Genomic DNA, 19,424 nt, shown 5'->3' with positions numbered 1-19,424 from the left:
ACATCACTTGAAAGAATGTGGTTAACAAATTAATTTGCACGCCTGCAACATGTTTGTTTTGTGTCCTAAAAGAACTACTCTGTTAGCATATATGTAAACCCAATAAGTAGACAAGTAGAATCTTTCTAATTATTCAATATATTTTGACAAGTAAACTGTTGGTAGATCTGTTGCAAACTTCCAATACTGACCTGGATAAGAGGAGAGCCTCAGTTGGCAGCACATGTGTATTGTGTTGACCTTACTTCATGAGATACTTGTTGTCTGCTCGTCACAATTAGTGAATTTGGTATATAAGCAGATGCAAGGCAAGGGATCTCATCAAACTCATCCTACCTTCCTCTTCTCTCTTAGTTTTCTAATATCAATCACCAGAAAGAAGCTCTTCCAATTAAGGAACAGTACCAAAAATGGCTTGCCACTCCCGATCCAACAGCTTGCCTTCAAGGTCGCATTCATTTGTGCTCAAGGCGGAAGAAGAGCTCACCAAAGTAAGGGCTTATGTGGGGTCTTCTTCCGTCAATAACGAAAGAATGCTTGATGCAATCAGGGCCATCGGGCGTGTTTATGAGTGCATCAATGATGTCGTTAGCATGTCTAGCAACCAAAACTGCCTATCACAACAGCAACAGAGAAGATGGATCGACCAAGAACTCGAAGAGTCAATCAAGTTGCTGGACATCTGCAGCACATCAAGAGAGAATTTGGATGCGATGAAATGTTACATCCAAAATCAAGAATCATCAATTAGAAGAGGTGAATCAAATGGTTCAAAAGGCAGTGTCAGAGACTTGAGCAACCTGGTAAAGAAGGCATGCAAGGATGTTAAGAAGCATAATTCCAGAAAGAGTGAATCTTTGGATGGAGGATCATTGGCTTGTGCTTCAGCTATAATGGAGGCTAGAGAGCTTACCCTTTCTCTTTTGCAAGCTGTGTTTTCCTCTTTCGGAAAACAAACTATCGAGCATAAGTGTGGTAAGTGGTCCCTAGCCTCCAAATTGCTTCACAAGCGGAGTGCAGCAAACAACGGGCAAAAAATTGATGGTGTCCTCGACATTGCATCTATGTTATCTCATGTTGAAGGCTTGGATAGCGGACTAGAAAGCCTGTTTCGACATCTTATCCAATGTAGAGTTTCTCTGTTGAATTTATGTACCTTGTAAATTTTGTACTAGATACAAGTGTATAGTAAAAAGTACTTGAATCAGAATTATAAAATGATTTTTGTTTCAATCAATTTTGTGGATCCTTGATTGAATTTTTTTGTCTTATCTGAAACACATGTGAACAAACAAGTACAGAATACTCGATATTACTTTCAGTTCTGTTGCAGTATAAACTAATATCAAGGGTAAGTTGTCATGGACAGTCAATTTTCTTTTTTGATCCAGGGAAGCATATGTCGATGTTCGAAAGAATCAATCCCAGAGAAGCCAGGAACGACATAGAGACAGTAACAAATTGAGATCCATCTGATCTAAGACCCACACAAGAAAATTTGATCCAAAATTGACCCTAATACAATTTGGTGAATGCAAATAGAATGAACAAGTTCATTTGGCTATAAACCTCAAATATCACCATTTTGATTTCTTGAAGAAGTCAGTGAAATTCACCATATTCCCGAAGGATTTTTTTTTTCATTCTATTTTTTTAGAAGATCTTTTCCTACGAAATTGTACTAAATAAAAAAAAAGAGAAAAAAAAAGATACATCATTAGGAAAAACAAATGAAATACATGGATATAAATATACCTAAATTTTTAAATTGGAAAGAGAAAAATAAAATAAAAAAGGAATAAAAAAGGCTTTATTGATAATAGATTGAAAACAGGAGATCACATCCTATACCAATGCAGCTACTCGAGAGGAGGGGCTTATTACAACAACTCAACATCCCAGCGCATTCTAGTAACCATGAGATGCTCCAGAATTTTTGGTGGAACCACAGGGAAAACCTGCAACCGTCGTAACAACAGCTATGGGACACGGCGTGCGTGACAGGATGCTGGACTCCTGTGGGCGTGAACAAAACAAGAATTCTTCGCACAAGAGTTCAAGAGGTGGCGACGATAATCAGTGATACCAGTACTGAAATTTAAAACTGGTACCACAAAATATAGAGAGGACAGAAAGAGAGAGATTCAGGAAGTGGACGAGATAAAACTAAAGGCGATTACTGATTTTTTTTTATTTTTTTTTTAGTTAGTAGGTTTAACTGAGTTCTGAGATACTGCAGCATGCAACTTGTAATTAGCTAGGCCGTAAAAACAGTTTCTTTCTTATTAATGAAACTGCCAGAGGCCGAAGGCCAACTGACCTTCAAAAAAAAAGGCTTCAAGATTTTTCCACTGTATCTTTGACTACTTTAATGGTTACACGGGGAAAAGGAAAACAAAAGAAAACCAATAAAAACAGAGGAGAAAGAAGAAGAAACCAGAAGCGATCAAGTGTTACAAATAGTATTTAGCTTCACTAAATGTATCGCATGTTGTTTGTTCCTCAGATTCCTTAATTTGTACCCTCATTTTGAGCTACCATGATGAAACCCAATATCATGTGAAGGCCCACAATCATAAATGGTGGTCGAAATAAGGAGACAAATCAAAAGGCACTAGATCAGTACTCTTTTTGAAAAAATCAAGGACTATACATTTGTTTACACATGTAAGAATCAAGACTGTGTCAGCCATACAAGATTTAATATGCTAGAACATGTACATGTGTTACAAACATCCTACAATAAAGTTCCTTGTACCAAATCAGAAATTGGCAAGTTTGCTGACAGGCACACTGGTATAACAGCAGATTCAACATTTGAAGCCTTCAAGAAAATGTCCAATTTTTCAGAACAAAAATGTAATCATGTTCAATCTTTCATTAGAGAGAGAGAGAGAGAGAGATGGTGATTAACCAAGCATTATTTGAGTTGTGACAAAATCACCTGCCAGAAAAACAAAAAGGGCATGCAGATTTCTGATACCCCGTAAATTCCCATTACCAGTATGCATAATAACTACTGCTTAGTGCAGAGCACTGATGAAACATCGCTCCTAGAAGTTCAATTGCACTTCAAATAATTAGATAGATGCTAATAGCAAACAGCACCGTTCTCGGGAAAGCTGAAAGATAAGCGTTTCTTCTTGGACCCAAATGTGAAGGTTGGTGGCTCCTCATCCAGAGTTGTCAAAGCATTGTCAGAAGAACCAAAAGAGAAGACAAGGCGAGACGAAGAACCAGATGACCCAAAGCTGAAAGTTGGTACTGCTGGTTCTTTAACACTGACTGGCAGTGTAGAGGGAGAAGGCATTGTAGGAGTTGGAGGTGGCTCACAAGATGTAGTGTGCACTGCAGGTACAGGGAATGTGAAGCCAAAGCCCCCAATGTCAGAATTTTGCTTTGTCGCCATAGCATCAGATTTAGAAGCAGCAGCATCCTACAAAATTTAACAATAAAATCACAAATTGCTTTTTGACTAAACTACCAGATGATGGTTAAAAGGCATGCAATGTTTTAACAGAGGGTGGTTCAAATGCCTCCATCATGCCTCCATTTTTAAAAAGCTTTAATAATTCAAAATTTAAAACTTGAAAGTCAAAATAAAATCATTTTATCTAGCACGTATAAAAAATTATGACATTTCAACTTTGTTTTGGTTGTCATCAAGAGCTTGTAAAAATGTACTAATGTGGATAATTTATAGACGTTGATTTTTCAACTTATTGATTCATATAAAAATAAAATCGAAATGTGATAACTTTTTACGAGCACAGAGAAAATAACATGAATCACATCTAATGGTTTTATTTTGACATTTATGTTTTAAATTTTAAATTATTAACGTTTTAAAAATGAAGGCATGAAATCAAGCAAAAAAAATCTAATATTACATTAAACTTTGGACAGACAGGTTATAAACAAATATTTGCATGTCAATACAATAAGGCCAGGAATACATTTTACCCACTTTTACCTCAACTAAGCTTAATTTTAGTTAGGGTCACCGACAGATAACATAAGAATGTCGAGTTTTAGCTGCAAATATGAAAAAGCTCATAGCATCTAAGAATATAGCTTGTCAGCTGCAAATATGCAAAACACTCCTAGCATTCTGCACAGACACTAAATGTGCTTAATTTTCAGAAAGGAAATTTAACTATGTCAACCAAAATGCAGTACCAAGTTGGCATCTGGCATTTTCTGGTTGCTACTCCTGCTCCCTTGGAAACTTTCTTGCATTTTATTTTTGAGAAGGAGAGGCCGAGATGGTATTTCCCTATTTATTTGCCTCTGCAAAGGAGGCTTCTCTAAAGAAGAGGGAATGGCGGCTCTTTCCAGGTGGCTGAGTATTTTATGAGCTGTCTCAGTTGACCTGCGATTATGTACCCACAAAGAACTGGTCCCATTGACTGCTGCATCATTTTCACCGTTTCCTAGTGAGCTCTGGGGAGTGTGATGTGACCTTCTGATGGGATAGGCTCCTTTTTGCGTGAAGGTCGTCAACATAGTTTCTCTATTGTCTTCAGGATCAGCAAATTTTGAAGTTGTATCATCTTGCAATTTTGCTTTTTGATTCTATACATGTGAAAATCGAAGAGAAAAATCAAGAGATACAGGAAAAGGTGTCAGTACATCAAGCATTAATGACTAGCTTAAGAGATAGTATTTTAGAAGATTCCTAATTTAGGCATAGTTTTAAGAAACACTAGAAATTAGTTTTATTATAACTAGGAATTTCGCATATGAAAAAAAGGAGAAGAAAAATAAATGCTCTTATTTATCACTACAAGCCCAATAACCTGTAACTAAGATAAGCACTTACTCAGAATTTCAATGCAAAGAAGAAATGACCGACATACCTCGAATTTAACAACCCCAACAGATTAACATGTTTATGCCTATTGGGGGCAATCACGATGATTGGTTCCACTTAATTAAGTTGCTGTTCTTCTATTTCCTTTTACAGTTTTACTTTCACCACAATTTCTCTAAAATCCTGACTAACTGGTCATTCATTGAGGATAAGATGAACTAAACAACATGTTTATATAATGACTAGACGAACTAAACATAAACTATGGAAGGTACAAACTTATCCAGAAACATACTTCCAAAACCTGCAACACAACTCCATTAATTACTCCTAAACCATTTAACATATCTCTTTTAGGGAAAATAAACAAAATATGTTTTCCGCAATCAAGATAATAGTGGACGATTGCCTTTTTACAAAAAAAATACTGATAAAATATCTTTAGAAATACCCAACAAGTTTAAAAAAATTACATCAAAAACCTTTTTCAGGATACTTGGCATGGCAAATGTACATGTAATCTATGAGTGTAATGTGTAATATTTAAAGTATGATATATGTAAAAGAGACGCGTGACAATACCTTTGCCCCATCTAAAGTTGTCAACCGTCTCTTCCTTCCTGTGGAAAACAGATCATAACTATCTCTGTCACTCTTAATCTGTAAGAAGTAGGTTTTATTAATACATGAACACAGCCACAATACAGAAATTAAAAGGCTTTTAGAACAGTTACCTTGAAAGTTGACCTCGAAAAATGAGAATCAGCAAAAGGAGTGCGGGATGGGGTGGCATCCTGAACTGTGTTTCCTCTCCTTGACTGAGGAGTGCTACAGCTACTGTTGTTACCAGGTAAAATAGCACCAGGCCAACAAATGCGCAACTTATTATTGCTGTCATTCTTCTCCAAAGAATCCTCAGCATCTCTAGATGTTCTTGTTTGATAACCACTGTCTGCTCTTGATGAACTAAGATCACTCATGTATGCTTTGGCTATTTCAATTGGCGTACAGCCAAGAGCATTTGCCTACAGAGAGAAACACGAATCCATGTAAGATATCATAAATCAAGGACTGCAATTTCAAAATGTATTCTTGTCTTGATCCTCATTGAAAAAACACATCATTAGCTTTGGTATTTTTCTGAGCTCAAGACCACACATTATAAGAATATCAAAAAATCAGACAAACGATTAAGGATATCAAGTTATGGACAAAAGGGGATCAACTGGTACCAACTGAAAATTTAATTGATACATGCCGCAACCAGAAAGGACTGAAACAGTTTTAATACCCTGCACAAAACCAAGAACAAAGGTTGCAAAACTAATTTGCTTACCCTTCTACCATAGGAAAGTAAAAGATGAAGTTGGGAATAAAATCTAATATTATTCATTTTGTGATGCATCTTACCTTTGAGTAAACAGAATCACCAGGCTTCCAAGTTATCGTTCTATGTGCCAACAACCCAGATTGCTTTGACTCAGATTTAATATTAGTTGGAGATTTTGTAAAAGAAAGTGCAGCAACTTTATGAAGAGCAGGAGTTCTTGACCTAATAACCTCGACTAGGTGGGCTGCCTCATCTCTACAACAACAAAGGATGGAATATAAAACAAGTTAACATTTTAGGCCTAATATCCATATTTGTTCCGCCAATATGAAATTAGTTACTAAAGGAGGTTCAAATTTAAACTTTTTAGGGAAAACTACGCAATAAAAGCTCTAGATGTGAAGGAAAAATGGTAAGAAAGACCCCACTTGCCTGGAAAAAGTCCTTGCTTTCAAGTAATGCTCGATTTCTGCAAATTCACGGTAATCTACAGCAAGTAGGTCATTTTCTTGCAAGAGTTCATGAGTACTATTACCAGAATTTTGATTTTGCTCGAGGGTAGAAGCAGCATTATCTGAGAACGAGAAAAACAATACAAATCATCAAAATCGTTCGCACAAGTAGTAAAAAAAATAACATCAACCAGCTTCAAACAAGAGGCAAGAGGAAACGAACCGTGGAGAGGAGGTAGAGAGGAGCGAGGGGTGTCCAGAAGGGAGCGGATCGGAGGCGAGGGTTTGGAGAGGAAATCGGCGACGAACCGCCTGGGAGAAGGGGTGTACGGAGCGGTTCGTGCCCACGGACGGAGCGATCGCCTAGAGGGACCCACAAGAGACGAAGTGCCGCCTCTCTCTTCTTCCTCCTTGCTAGCTATACTTCTCCTATTCTCCTCCATTACTCCGTTCCTCGCACAGTAGAAGCTACTCTTCTTGGTTCTCGGCCTCGCACCTCCGCCGCCGAGCACTCGATTCTCGCTTGTCAATTTGGGCCGACTTTAAAAGGTTACTAAATAGTAAATAAGTGAGTCTATGGTAGTATGCAAATCACAGTAAGGATCAATATTTTCGTTTTAAAAATTTTAAGAACGAATTTTAATATGATTTATTCATATTATTTACATGTACTTTCAGAACGAATTTTATAATTTTAAGAATTTATTTATTATTTTTTAAGATAGATGGAAAATCAATTAATCTGAAAATTCAGGATCATTTTAAAAATAGTGATTTTCTATCTATCTTAAAAATAATAAAAAAATTTCTAAAAAATTATAAAATTCAATGTACAAATACATATTCATACGTAAATTATGTTGAACGGTTCAAATAAACCGTTAAGATTTTCAAAATAAAAATATTGTTCTATAGTACGGATCTATCTGTACTATGCATAGTACCATAGACTCGCTGAATAGTAATCTGTCAAAAAGTATTTTTAGGTTTTATTTTTATTTTTTATTTTTATTTTTTAAAGGTTGTACAATCATAAACCTAGGCCCATTTACACGAGCAAGGAAAGGCATCAGTTAATTCCTCTAGAATGGGGCCCTCGTCAAATTGAAAAACCGAGTGTTTCTTGATCGCAATAATATGAGCATGATGCTTCACATAAATGAAAGCCCTCTGAAATTTATTTGAAAAATCAAATGATAGCTCTTGTTACTTTTAATTGCTGCAGGAATTTGGTAACCGATGAATTGATGGACACGTGAACACAACACCTTTATGCTTTGATAGGGGTGGTTGAGTAATGCAGAGAAGATGCTTAGAGACGAAAGAGAAGTAAACAATGGAGAAATGTAATCTTGAATTCATTCAATCTCAGTCTATTACAGAGTACAATGACCTCTATTTAAAGAGTCTAATCGGTGATTTAATTGTCTAACTAACTCATAACAGAATGGTTGTTACAATTGCTTAGTAACTTATTTAACAGAATAGTAGTTACTTATAATAATCTCTAGCTACTGGAGCTATCTAAGCAATACTTATCAGAGACGCAACACACGAAGGCACACGAAATTTAGGAAATATCTTGCAACATGTAAAAGTTTCGGGTACCAATTAGATCTTAGTATCTTAGAGAGACCTCCTTATAAAAAAAAAAAATCATAGCTAATTATAGGACTTCAACCTCCTACAATCTCCTAAATTAGCAACCATCGTACCACAATAGAACATAATAATTAAGTTTTTTTTTAAGTCACATAATAATTAAGTTACCATAATTTTATATGCACTTTCTTAATTTAGCTTGTCGTTTAAATTGACATATCTCATGTCAATATATCGCTACGTACAATTGCATCTGCACGGCTGTCCGTTTCCCTTGTTACATACCAAAGATTATAAGATGGATAACCTTACAGTTGTACAGATTTGGCATAATGGTAATCTAATGAACACATATGGCTAGGAGGGGACAAACTTGGGTCCGATGCCCATCGGACTCAAACTGAGTTCGATGGGTTCCAAAACCGTCCGATCTGCTTTAAGATATGTGCACGTCGCTTTAATATCCGTGCACATTTTTTCAATATCCGTGCGCACGAATCTTAAAGAGGATCGGACGGTTTTAGAACCCATCGGACCCAAATTTGAGTCCGATGGGCATCGGACCCAAGTTTGTCCCGGCTAGGAGACATAAATTGAACTTAATGAGGAGAAATTAATGAAAAAGAGATGCATAGGTGCTACGGAGAATTTAGTTGAAATTTTGTTTAAGGCTTGAGAGCATCCGCCTAGATTCTTTTAGCTATTAGGAACTTCGAGTTCAAATTTGTAAAATTCAAAATATTGTAAAATGAAATAAATATGAATTAACACTTCCATATCCTAATACACAAGTGGGTTTTCTTTTCTTTTTTTCTCTTTTTATTTTGTTCTTATGTGTACCTTAATCTTATAGAAAATTTGAATTCTTCGATATAGTGATTTAGCACTTCACAGGAAGGTCTTTAAAAATTTAATGATAGTTTTCAACTACTTTTCATATCTAATCCCATTCTGTAAACTATACAATATAAAAGGTAATATGATGAAATTCATCTGAAGTGGTAATTCCTTTTCACTTTCCTACAAATCCTTTTTTTCTCTTTTCTTCTTCCTTATTTTTCCACTATATTTTTTTGTTGTTTTATCTTAATACATTTTGCTATATTATCTTCTGAGTTCTGAAGAAAAAAAAAAAGAACTGAATTCCTCTCGATAGTGATTCTTCCATGAAAAGGAAGCCTTGAACATCAAGAAAGAACGAACAAAAGAATCAGCATTCTCATCGCAAAATGGATGTAGTCATGTAGAACTTTATACATCAAATAGGCCAAATTATGTAACATATGTAACTGAGAATACAGTATAACAGAAAGGAAGAATACAATTTAATTGCTAATATGCACCTAATTAGTTTGACAACCCCTGATGAGACAACCAAAAGAACCTCATCAGATAAATATATCCATCTGTTTAGACTGTGCCTTTAGATCCTTGAGCTTCTTCAAAATGTTGGTGAAATAATCCTGGAGGTACTTCTCCAATGTTACAATGTCCTTTTGATCGACTCCTAAAAGGTTATAGGTCTCGGTCATGGGAACTGAGAAAACAGTATCACTAGATAAAACCTAGAAGAAAGGAATTTAGTGTCAGATTTCACCAAGCAATTTATCTTTTCCATCAGAAAAGCCCAAAAGAAGCCTAATGGGGTGGTGTCTTACAATAAGTACCCAGAAGCCTAACATAGAGAAACTTTACCAATGTTCTCCAATCTACTAATTTTACATGACCACTACCAATCATGCACTGGTTAAAAAGGTAACTTTCATACACTGCAAATCACTACCAAGACAAGCTTTTAACCTTTAACGTTAAAGCTTAGAGGCTGTCAGTCTCCAGCATAGTAATAGCAAAAATAGTGCCACTGATCTCCCTAGCAAGCTAAAATTGGTCAATTTAATTTTGGAGTTATGGAGACTCTGCTCTTTTTGGTTTATAATTATTCACTATTTTACCACCATTGATTATAATTATTCACTATTTTACCACCATTGAATGTTATTGATTACCTCTGTAAAAGCCAACCGATCAGCCACATCACTGGTCCACTGGAAAAAGCGGGTTAACTGGCGAGTAAATCTCAGGACTGAAACAGGTACTGTTGTTACATTTGCATCTTGTCCTGCTAATCTCTCACACAATGTAATCACCTACGGGAATGGGGAAGAGCTCAGTAAGTACTGTTATAACTATTCAAATACATCAACAGTTCTTGTTTGACAGAATTCTTCATACCTCTTGGGTAGTCCATGCACGCGGGCCTGCAAACTCCATAACCTTATTGTTGGTTTTCTCATTACGCATTGCCATAAATGTTAGCCGAGCTATATCCTGCATGACAAGTCAATTATCTAAAGATCAAAAATCTAATAGTTAAAGCAAAATCATTAAAACAAAAACTGAAGGAAAAGAGACATCAGAGAAAAAGTAAAAGTAACAAAAGAAGAAAGGGAAAAAAAGGCAGAGAAAAGCCATCTTCACCTGAGTATCCATGTAAGCAATCCGAGTAGGGGCATCAGTGCCCCAAACAGACTTCTCTTCTAGTATAGGGACAGCATACTGCCCAATCAGGCCCTATTAATACAATTATTTAACATTGTAATGTCAATATACAAAGCAGAAGAAAAAAATAAAATATTACAAAATCATACTATTCATCCTTTGATTGTCACAAAATTCCAAATATATCCCTAATGCCATATACAAAGGATTAGTTCCCAGTTCCAACCAAATATTGATTTCTAGCTTGCGTGCAACACACCTAAAGAGGGTAATATTGACTACACAAAAATATTCCAGATACCTGCATGAACCCACATAGCCGAATTATGTTGTAGTTCAGACCAGAATCCTGAAGAAACTTCTCAGTGCAGTATTTGATTTCCATCAAGGGAACCTCAGGATGCTTATCACAGTTGTGAATTGAATAAAACACATACTTTTGAATCCCCATGGCTTTTGCGCATTGTATCAAGGCAACTTTACCTTCCCAATCTACCTAATAAGCAAACAATACCTTTAGAGTGCTACGACAATCCTGTAATACAAAATTGGGGATTTGCATAAATAAATCATAATAAGATACTTACCTTTCGGATAGGCTCCTCTGGCCGGCCTGTTGCACAGTCAACTATGGTGTGAATCCCAACTAGAGTGGCAGGTATCGTCTCTGGCTTGCTAAGATCTGCCTGCTTGGTTAGAAGAAGAGAGTGACTAATTGTAAGTAAGATAACTATTTATCAAACTGATCCATCCAGATAAGTTCCCTTATCAAATTACATAGTCGGTGTGCAAATAAATTTATGCAGTATGCAAAAACAATTGAGAAGCTATAACATGACAAATTTACTGTAAAACAGAAGAAATCTATGTTGAATAATATGGGTAATTCCAGCTAGCATCCAATTTTTTTGATACATCCATCTGATTTCTTGAAAAAAAAATACTGTTCAAACTACAAAACAAAAAATATTGCTGACGTGTTCTTCAATATTTATATAAGGACTGTATCAAATTTGAGTTAATTTAGAATTTGATTGGACATCCACCAAAAAGCTGTTCAAACTCTTTAACTGTTAAAATTTCAATTTGTGTGGTGGAAGGTTAAACGGTTTTAAAATTGATCCAAGTTTGATACATGTCCTATTTAAAGAAGGTATAACTCATCTACAATTTTAATTTCTTGTTGGAACAAATATTTTTATAATATTAATTGAATGTATGGATACCAAAATGTTAGTTGTATGCTGGTGCTACCCAAATAATATATATTAAAAGTTCCTTTCTCCAAATCAGTTTAAACTCTTTAAAATGCTTTGCTTGACATGTTATTAGAGCAAGATGACCTGAATCCTGAGTTTAATTCCCACTATGCTGATCTTAAGACTAAATGAATTCCTTTCCCAAATAGTTGGCCACAGTTCAAGTATCAAACACACATACTCGTCAGTGTCAGAGAATAAACTTATAACAAAAAGAAGGTACTAAGTACTAACATTGACAACTATAGCGCCCCAATCCCGAAGAAAATCAGCTGGGGCGGGCCGGGGCCTGACGAGGCACCTGACATCATAGCCTTCATCTAGTGCCCTCCTAACAACCTGCCGACCAAGAGTACCTGTGGCCCCCACGACCAATATGCTTGTTGGCCTAACAGGAGTCCCTTGTGAAATACTTGTTGACACTGTCTGAGCAGTGCAAGTAATGCTCAGTCTTGCATAAGATTTGCCTGAAATTAAGCAGTGGAAGTAATATTTAGCTTTGCATAAGATTTGCCTGAAATTAATTATAAATATAATCACCAAGTGCATTTAGTCAAAATTCTTTGTATCTATTTTGGTACTATAAGATGACCTTCAGCACCAAAGGGTTCTTACATCGCCACTAGATTTAACCATCTGAAGGATTCAATTGAACAAAAAACAAAAGCACCGGGACATAATTGACAAGAAAACACAACTCAAGGGATCACATTGAACAAAGAACGGAAGTTTCTTACCTAGTGAAGCGGAGGAACAGGACACGTCAGAAAGAGGATGTACCAAGGAGCGGCCCCAAAAGAGGGAGACGTTCGGGTTCTTCGCTTTAGTAGGAGAGGAGGAGAGGTGGGGAGGAAGAGATCGAAGTTTCAACGCCATTGATTGATTGATTAATTAATTAATTAATTACTAAGTTGAGCTGAAAAAAGGCAGGGAATTGGTGGCATGGTCTTAGAGAGGGATTTAGCATTGAGTGGAGACGGAGAGAGGTCGGAAGGGGAGAGTATCCTCTGCGGAGTATTCTCTGCGGAAGCTTTTAATCTAGTCCATTCGTTTTGATCGGACGGACCAGATCAGAGGGTCCCTAATTTTGAGATCTGATCTGGTCCGTCCGATCAAAACGAACGGACCAGATGAAAAGCTTCGCACAGCTCCGCAGAGGATAGCGTTCCGGTCGGAAGAGGGATGAGTGGGAGAGAGCAGTCGATCTCAATTCTTCCACGTCGAATTCAACCGGATCATACATTTTTCCACCGTGGCATTTTTTCTTTATTTTTATTTCACGTGTCCGGTGCCTATTCGGGGATAGAGGCAGTATTATTTAAGCTTTGAGATTCGTTCAGAACGTATTTTAATGGTTAAGATTTTTCAAAAAGTCACGCAAAATATGAGATGTCTCAGAGGATGAGAATTCTTGGATGGATGAGTTTAGAAAGTCGTCTGAATCCATCCTAAGGCCGAGGTTCTTTTTGCATGCATCCAAGGGCCAAGGCCTGTCACGAGTAATAACGGTGCCTATATTATAATCAACTTTGAGATTCGTTCAGAGCTTATTTTAACGGTTGAGATTTTCCAGAAAATCACGCAAAATATGAGATATCTCAGAGGATGCGATTTCTTGGATGGATGGGTTTAGAAAGTCGTCTGAATTCATCCTACGGCCGAGGTTCTTTTTGCATTCTATCAAAAAACAAAGTTTAGATTTATTTTTTATCAAATAGAGAAAATTTCACAAGTGTGTATTAATTTCGTCCAATTTTAATAAAAGAATTTTCGTCACCGCATTTTTCTCTTGTGAAACTCGGGTCTTTTGTAATTCTTCGTAGAAACGAAATAAAGTTTGGAAGGGTTTAATTTGACGCCCGACCATCAAAATTTAGTATTCATCCACCGTAGTCAATTATTCGATTTGGATATTTCTCCATCCAAACATCAAAATTGAATATTAATTCATCAGAATTTCACAATTTTGTAACAAATCAAACAACATTTATTCTTTCACTTTCCTTCATTTTCTAGCATATCAAACATGCCTAACGATTCATGTTTTTTTTTTATTTTTTTTTGTATATAAATCTACGCAAGGACATCAATATTAGTACCTCTATCAAAAGAAATTTCATTGATCAACTGGCTTGCACACGTAATGTTTTCGTTTCTACTACCATAGATATGATGTGTTAGTTTTTGATTTAGTGGCTAAAACAATACTCTCCGTATGAAAGTTTACTGATATGAAAGTCAATTAAAAAATTATTTATAAATATTAAAAATAGTTGAATAATTTGACCTTCAACTTTACTCAAAAAAAAAATGATACATTTTATGTGTACAGTTTTAGTGTGGCTATCCAAACCATAAGATTGTAATTTTTGTGTTAGAGTTTTGGTGGACTATTCAATCAAAATTAAACATATCCACTACAATATAGAAAAGAAAATGAGTAAGGATTGAGTGCTATGGATAGCATAAGGCCATCCGTGCTACACCCTTAAAAGCCTATTGAATAAATGTCAAACTTCGATTTAAGTAGCTCAGTAAATTGATTATATAATAAACTTGTTGAATACCAATTTTTACTATTTTTGAAAAAAAAAATTTTGCTATTTTTTATGATTTATGAAAAATGACTTAAAAATAAAAGAAAATTGTCAATATTTTAGAGTATTTTTAGTCATTTTTCATAAATCATAAAAAAAAAAAAAAAAAAAAATAGTAAAAATTAGTAATCTATAAGTTTATTATATAACTAATTTACTGAGCTACTTAAATAGAAGTTTGAAGTTTATAAGATAGATTTTTGAAACCGTAGCACAGATAATCTTATGTTATGCATAGCACCTAAGTCCTACTTAAAGAAAATTATGATACTGTTCTTGATGATTTTGATTGTACGATACACCACCTGACCACCATCCTTTTGTGAGGTTATGATACAATGTACGACGCACACTAGTTTCTATTATGAATAAATATTTTTATTTACAAAGTTTAGATATTTTATTTGAATTGTTTAATATGATCACCGGATGAAGATATATTTGTAGATCAAATTTTATATTTTTTTAAAAAAGATACTAATTATTTAGATAGTTAAAAAATTATTTATCTAAAAAGTTTAGACCATTCAAAAATAGTGATTTTCTACATATTTCACAAAATAATAAACTTTTCTAAAAAAAGTATAAATTTTAGTTCATAAGTAAATTTCGTATGAAAATTATATCGAACAATTCAGATTGATTGTTTGAATTTTAAAAATAAAAATATTAATTTAAAGTATGAACTAATGAGCGTTATGCGTAATACAGTAGCTTCACACTTCTTTTAAACATAGTAGTTTAGGTCATGTTTGATTATAGAATAATGTTAATAAGAATTAAATTATTTACATCTTTATATTTTTTTACATCTTGCTTGGTTCGATTTTTTTATCAGTAGAAAAATAAAATAAAAAATATCGAAAAAGTTAAAGAAACGGAAGAAATTTCAAATCTAAGAACATCGTCATGCTCTATGACATCCAATGGATATTATTAATCATAGCATCCAGGTAAATTTTCACCTTACTCTCAGCCTCTAAAAAAAAAATCACTGTAGCTAGACGTTATGGTTCATAACATCCCGTTGTAATATTTTTTTTTAGGTTTCATTTTCTATTGTTTTTTTATAATGATGTAAATTTCAACAGAAAGAGAAAAAAAAATCACTATAGCTACGTCCTGCTACTTTTTTTTTTTACAGAGTCGGAGGGTAATATGGAAATTTGGCTGGTCGTTATAAACCATAACGGTTTTTTTAGATTTTAAATTTTTCTGAATTTATTAACTTTTCCCAATATTTTTTTAAAATTTATCTATTAATAAAAAATGGCTTGATTGGTAGTATGATCATTGCTTAAGTTAATTCATCTAACGGAGTAAAGATATTGGAAATAAACATTTATACATAAAAGTGGGTCTTACAAATGTAATTGTTAAGTTAATCCGTCTGAATAAGTAGAGTAACTTATTGCGAGTTAATTTATTTTTTACTCCATCTTATTTCTTCTATTTTACTTCTTTTTTAACAGTTTAAATATAGAGTAATAAATTTACTCCACCTCTTAACTCCACAATCAAATATGACCTTAGTTATTTGAACATCATTTAACTAAATGTGCTCAATACAAAGCCGAAGCTTCTTCTTTTGACTTATTTAATTCTATTAGATTCTTAAGTTTAACTAAATATACCGTTTAAACGTTTATATAGCTTCAAACGCATTTTTAAATCAAAGGAACCGATTATCATCCTTAATTATTTATTTTTTTTTTTTTGGATAAAATCTTGCTTAAATATAAAATGGACATCCGCATCATTTATGCACTGGAGATGATTGAGCGTCTCCACTTCTTCAAAAAGCGACAAACCTCCAGTTCTACCTCTCTTTACTCGACATCGTCCCGTCAACCGCTGCCGTGAGCGCGAAAATGCAAGGTGGATCCACCGGTATCGTTTACGGCGGCCTGAAATACCAGGTACACTCCCCGTAACCTCTAATTCTTGCTCTGATGCTTCCTTAAGAGCCTTCTAGAACTGTCTTTCTGTTCCCAGGCTCGATGCATTGCTGACGTCAGAGCCGATCTCGGTCACACCAGCTTCCTCGCCGGTACTCTCAGCCTCAAGGAAGAAAACGAGGTTCTGTTTGACTAGATTTCAGATCCTAATTCAGAGTTTTTTTTTTTTTGGTCTGTTAGTTTTCTGGAGCTTATTCATGATCTGATTATGAACAGGTTCACCTGATCCGGTTATTACCATCTGGTAATGAGATTGTGTGCGAGGGTTTGTTCTACCATCAGAACGAGATTTGGGATCTGAAATCGTGCCCATATGATTATAGAATCTTGTCAACTGTTTACACTTCTGGTGAGTTACAATTATATTTGTGTTGAAATGTTCATAGTTGCTTTTCTTTCTTTATAAATATTGTGTATTTTTGCACCAAGATGCAACTGTGTGAATAAATGACAAATGGAACCATCAATTACCCAAATTTGAGGAAATTTATAGATCACATTTATAAGCTCTTTAACTCTAATGAAAAATTGAATTAAGTTATCATGTGTTTACTTTTGTAACTTTCGTCAAATTGAGGTGAGACATATGGAGCTTCTATATGGAAAATTCCAGAGCTTAGCACCCAATCAAATTCACCACAGCTTGAGCAACTTGTATCTCTTGATGAACACACGGCCAAGATCAAATCGTTAGTATATTTTCCTTTAAACTTATTACCACAGTTATGATTGTCTATTTGTTATTTCTCTTGTTAAATAATGCTAAATATTAAACGTCTTTGTTATAGTGTCCTTTGGTGGCCAATGGGGAAGCATGACAAGCTAGTCACAATTGATGAGAGAAACATTTTCGTATGGAACATTGATTCCTCAAATAAGATTGCAAAGGTGATATCACAAGAGTCGGTCGGTATGCTCCATAACTTCTCTGGTGGTGCATGGGATCCACATGACAGGAATGCTGTTGCAGCCATATGTGATTCGTCTCTTCAGTGTTGGGATTTACGCACCATGAAGTATGAATGAGAACTACTACTATAATCTCATATTTAAGATTGGAGTAGCTAACTGTTACCATACCTGACCAGTTCCATACCATAGCTCAGTAGTGTTACCACTTTGCAGTACGCTTTGCCATTTTTTACCACTGGTGCTATGTTGATCATTGCTCTTATTAAACTTTTTGTGCCAAGTATGAACCTCTCGCTTGAAAATCCATTTTTTTATTTTCACAATTTCACAAGATTTCTTCTTTTTTTTCTAAAAAAAAAAAAAAAAGACTAGACAGAGGCCGCCTAGTGGTTGTGTTTCACAAAGAAATTGGTGCCCTTGAACTAAAGAAAATTTTGTAATTGGTGTAGGTAATGCCAATAACAGTTTACATCTTTATGGTTGGTTATGTTACAATTTTGCAGGAATACAAATGCAATTGGGCATGCACATATAAGGGATGTTGATTATAACCCAAAGAAACAGCATATAGTTGTGAGTGCCATTTGTTAAAATTAACTTTTATATCCAGGATAATAATACAGATTGAAATATTAAAAACTTATTTAACTTTGAATTCGTAGTTAGTATGTTAGCTACTAAACTTCCATTCTATAGTGTTTAATAAAATATTTTGCTGATCTATGAACATTATGCCGAGATAAAGGTTGGTTTTGACATAGAATATCTCTCATTAGCTACATTTATTTATATGTTTTTTATGACATAGGCAACTGCTGAAGATGAATTTGGTATACGCTTATGGGATCTGAGAATGTCCAAGATTCCTTTGAAGGAGCTCCCAGGTCATTCTCATTGGTACTTATTCTCTCTTACCTGTTTTTTCAGAAGCTATCTGTGGTAATTTATTTTGTTAACTTTGGTTTGTTAAATACATTAATATTTTTTTTCTGTTTTTTAAATTTTTTTGGCAGGACATGGGCAGTTCGTCATAATCCAGAATATGAGGGCCTTATTTTGGTCTGTCCCTCCATATCTCACAAATGCATGCACATAAACTACCACTTTTGTTATTTCTCTAAAGCATCTTAATTGCCAGAGTGCAGGAACTGATTCAACTGTAAATTTGTGGCAAGTGGGAACTGGTAGTGAGGATTCAACACTTGATAGGTTTAAGTCTACTTATTGTTTATCTATTTTTCTATCTATTTGTTTAATTATTGATTACAACTTTAGTGTTTATTACTATTTGTAGTAATTCCATTCTTATTTTGCTTTTTTTTATTTATGCAGTCCCCAAAGCAGGCGCATAAGGCAGATAGACCCATTGCTGAATTCCTACACAGACTATGAAGATAGCATATATGGTTGCTTGAGACTATTTTAAATATTTATTTAAGAGTTTGTTTAAGATTCCATTTGAGCTCGAGCTTGCAGTAAGGCTTACAATGCTATTAATACCAGGTATTGCTTGGAGCTCACAGGATCCTTCTGTCTTTGCATCTTTGTCATATGATGGAAGAGTATGTGAATTTAATTTTAACCACATCATTTTTTTTTATTTTCACCATTTCCTACATCAGTACAGTTTTTATAATGGTTACTCAAATTATTGATTTTCCTTTTTATTCAGGTGGTGGTAGAATCGATCAAACCGTATACTCAGAGAAAGTGAGAGGCGTGCTATTAGCTTTGAGTGGTATAATTATTGCCCCTTTTGCTTTTATGCAAAAGTAAGTTCACAAACTAAATTGTCTTCGTTGTTGTTATATGTCAGATATAATGGAAGTGCAGTTATCCTTTTTGCAGGATCAGATGGAATGCCACCATACAAGTGTAGTCAAAGTTTTTTTTTTTTTTTTTTGATATTTAAGTGTAGTCAAAGTTAATGCTGATTCTTTTCTGAATATCTCTGGGTTGCCAAATTGTAATAAAATTAGTGATCATGCGTAATTTCTTTTCA

General features: G+C 34.8%; 4 protein-coding genes across 9 annotated transcripts; 2 read left to right on the top strand and 2 right to left on the bottom strand.

The window, feature by feature from the left end:
• The first annotated feature begins 368 nt into the window (after positions 1–368).
• Positions 369–1,163, top strand: LOC144567652 (uncharacterized). Its single transcript, XM_078317820.1, has one exon. The coding sequence runs from the start codon at positions 411–413 to the stop codon at positions 1,161–1,163; it is 753 nt and encodes a 250-aa protein (XP_078173946.1). The 5' UTR covers positions 369–410.
• A 1,465-nt stretch (positions 1,164–2,628) lies between these two features.
• Positions 2,629–7,130, bottom strand: LOC144567153 (nucleoporin-like protein). The gene is made up of 7 exons (XM_078317211.1): positions 6,819–7,130; positions 6,576–6,717; positions 6,224–6,398; positions 5,548–5,838; positions 5,396–5,473; positions 4,180–4,575; positions 2,629–3,436 (listed from the first exon to the last, which is right to left on the bottom strand). The coding sequence occupies exons 1-7, from the start codon at positions 7,036–7,038 to the stop codon at positions 3,092–3,094; spliced, it is 1,647 nt and encodes a 548-aa protein (XP_078173337.1). The 5' UTR covers positions 7,039–7,130; the 3' UTR covers positions 2,629–3,091.
• Positions 7,131–9,393: 2,263 nt separating this feature from the next.
• Positions 9,394–12,959, bottom strand: HCF244 (NAD(P)-binding Rossmann-fold superfamily protein). The gene is made up of 8 exons (XM_078317235.1): positions 12,693–12,959; positions 12,190–12,422; positions 11,284–11,382; positions 10,998–11,192; positions 10,676–10,768; positions 10,430–10,525; positions 10,204–10,344; positions 9,394–9,762 (listed from the first exon to the last, which is right to left on the bottom strand). The coding sequence occupies exons 1-8, from the start codon at positions 12,829–12,831 to the stop codon at positions 9,586–9,588; spliced, it is 1,173 nt and encodes a 390-aa protein (XP_078173361.1). The 5' UTR covers positions 12,832–12,959; the 3' UTR covers positions 9,394–9,585.
• Positions 12,960–16,313: 3,354 nt separating this feature from the next.
• LOC144567264 (WD repeat-containing protein DWA2-like) lies at positions 16,314–19,424 on the top strand. 6 transcript variants are annotated; one of them, XR_013515381.1, is made up of 14 exons: positions 16,314–16,471; positions 16,548–16,631; positions 16,727–16,859; positions 17,088–17,199; positions 17,299–17,526; positions 17,926–17,995; positions 18,231–18,319; positions 18,436–18,481; positions 18,561–18,631; positions 18,755–18,828; positions 18,926–18,984; positions 19,095–19,160; positions 19,271–19,309; positions 19,349–19,424. XR_013515381.1 is itself a non-coding variant. In XM_078317357.1 (13 exons), exons 1-12 carry the CDS (start codon positions 16,424–16,426, stop codon positions 19,134–19,136), a joined length of 1,056 nt encoding a protein of 351 aa, XP_078173483.1. In that variant the 5' UTR covers positions 16,314–16,423; the 3' UTR covers positions 19,137–19,160; positions 19,271–19,424. The 6 variants fall into 6 exon arrangements, 3 of the variants coding, with proteins under 3 accessions (XP_078173483.1, XP_078173485.1, XP_078173486.1); XR_013515379.1 differs by having other exon boundaries at positions 19,095–19,194; positions 19,271–19,310; positions 19,350–19,424; XR_013515380.1 differs by having other exon boundaries at positions 19,095–19,194; positions 19,256–19,310; positions 19,350–19,424.

Source organism: Carex rostrata, chromosome 16 (genome assembly GCF_964058835.1).
Source record: "Carex rostrata chromosome 16, lpCarRost1.2, whole genome shotgun sequence".
Taxonomy (NCBI): domain Eukaryota; kingdom Viridiplantae; phylum Streptophyta; class Magnoliopsida; order Poales; family Cyperaceae; genus Carex; species Carex rostrata.
The sequence above is the reverse complement of the archived record's forward strand: the minus strand, read 5'-3'. Positions and strand labels throughout refer to the sequence as shown.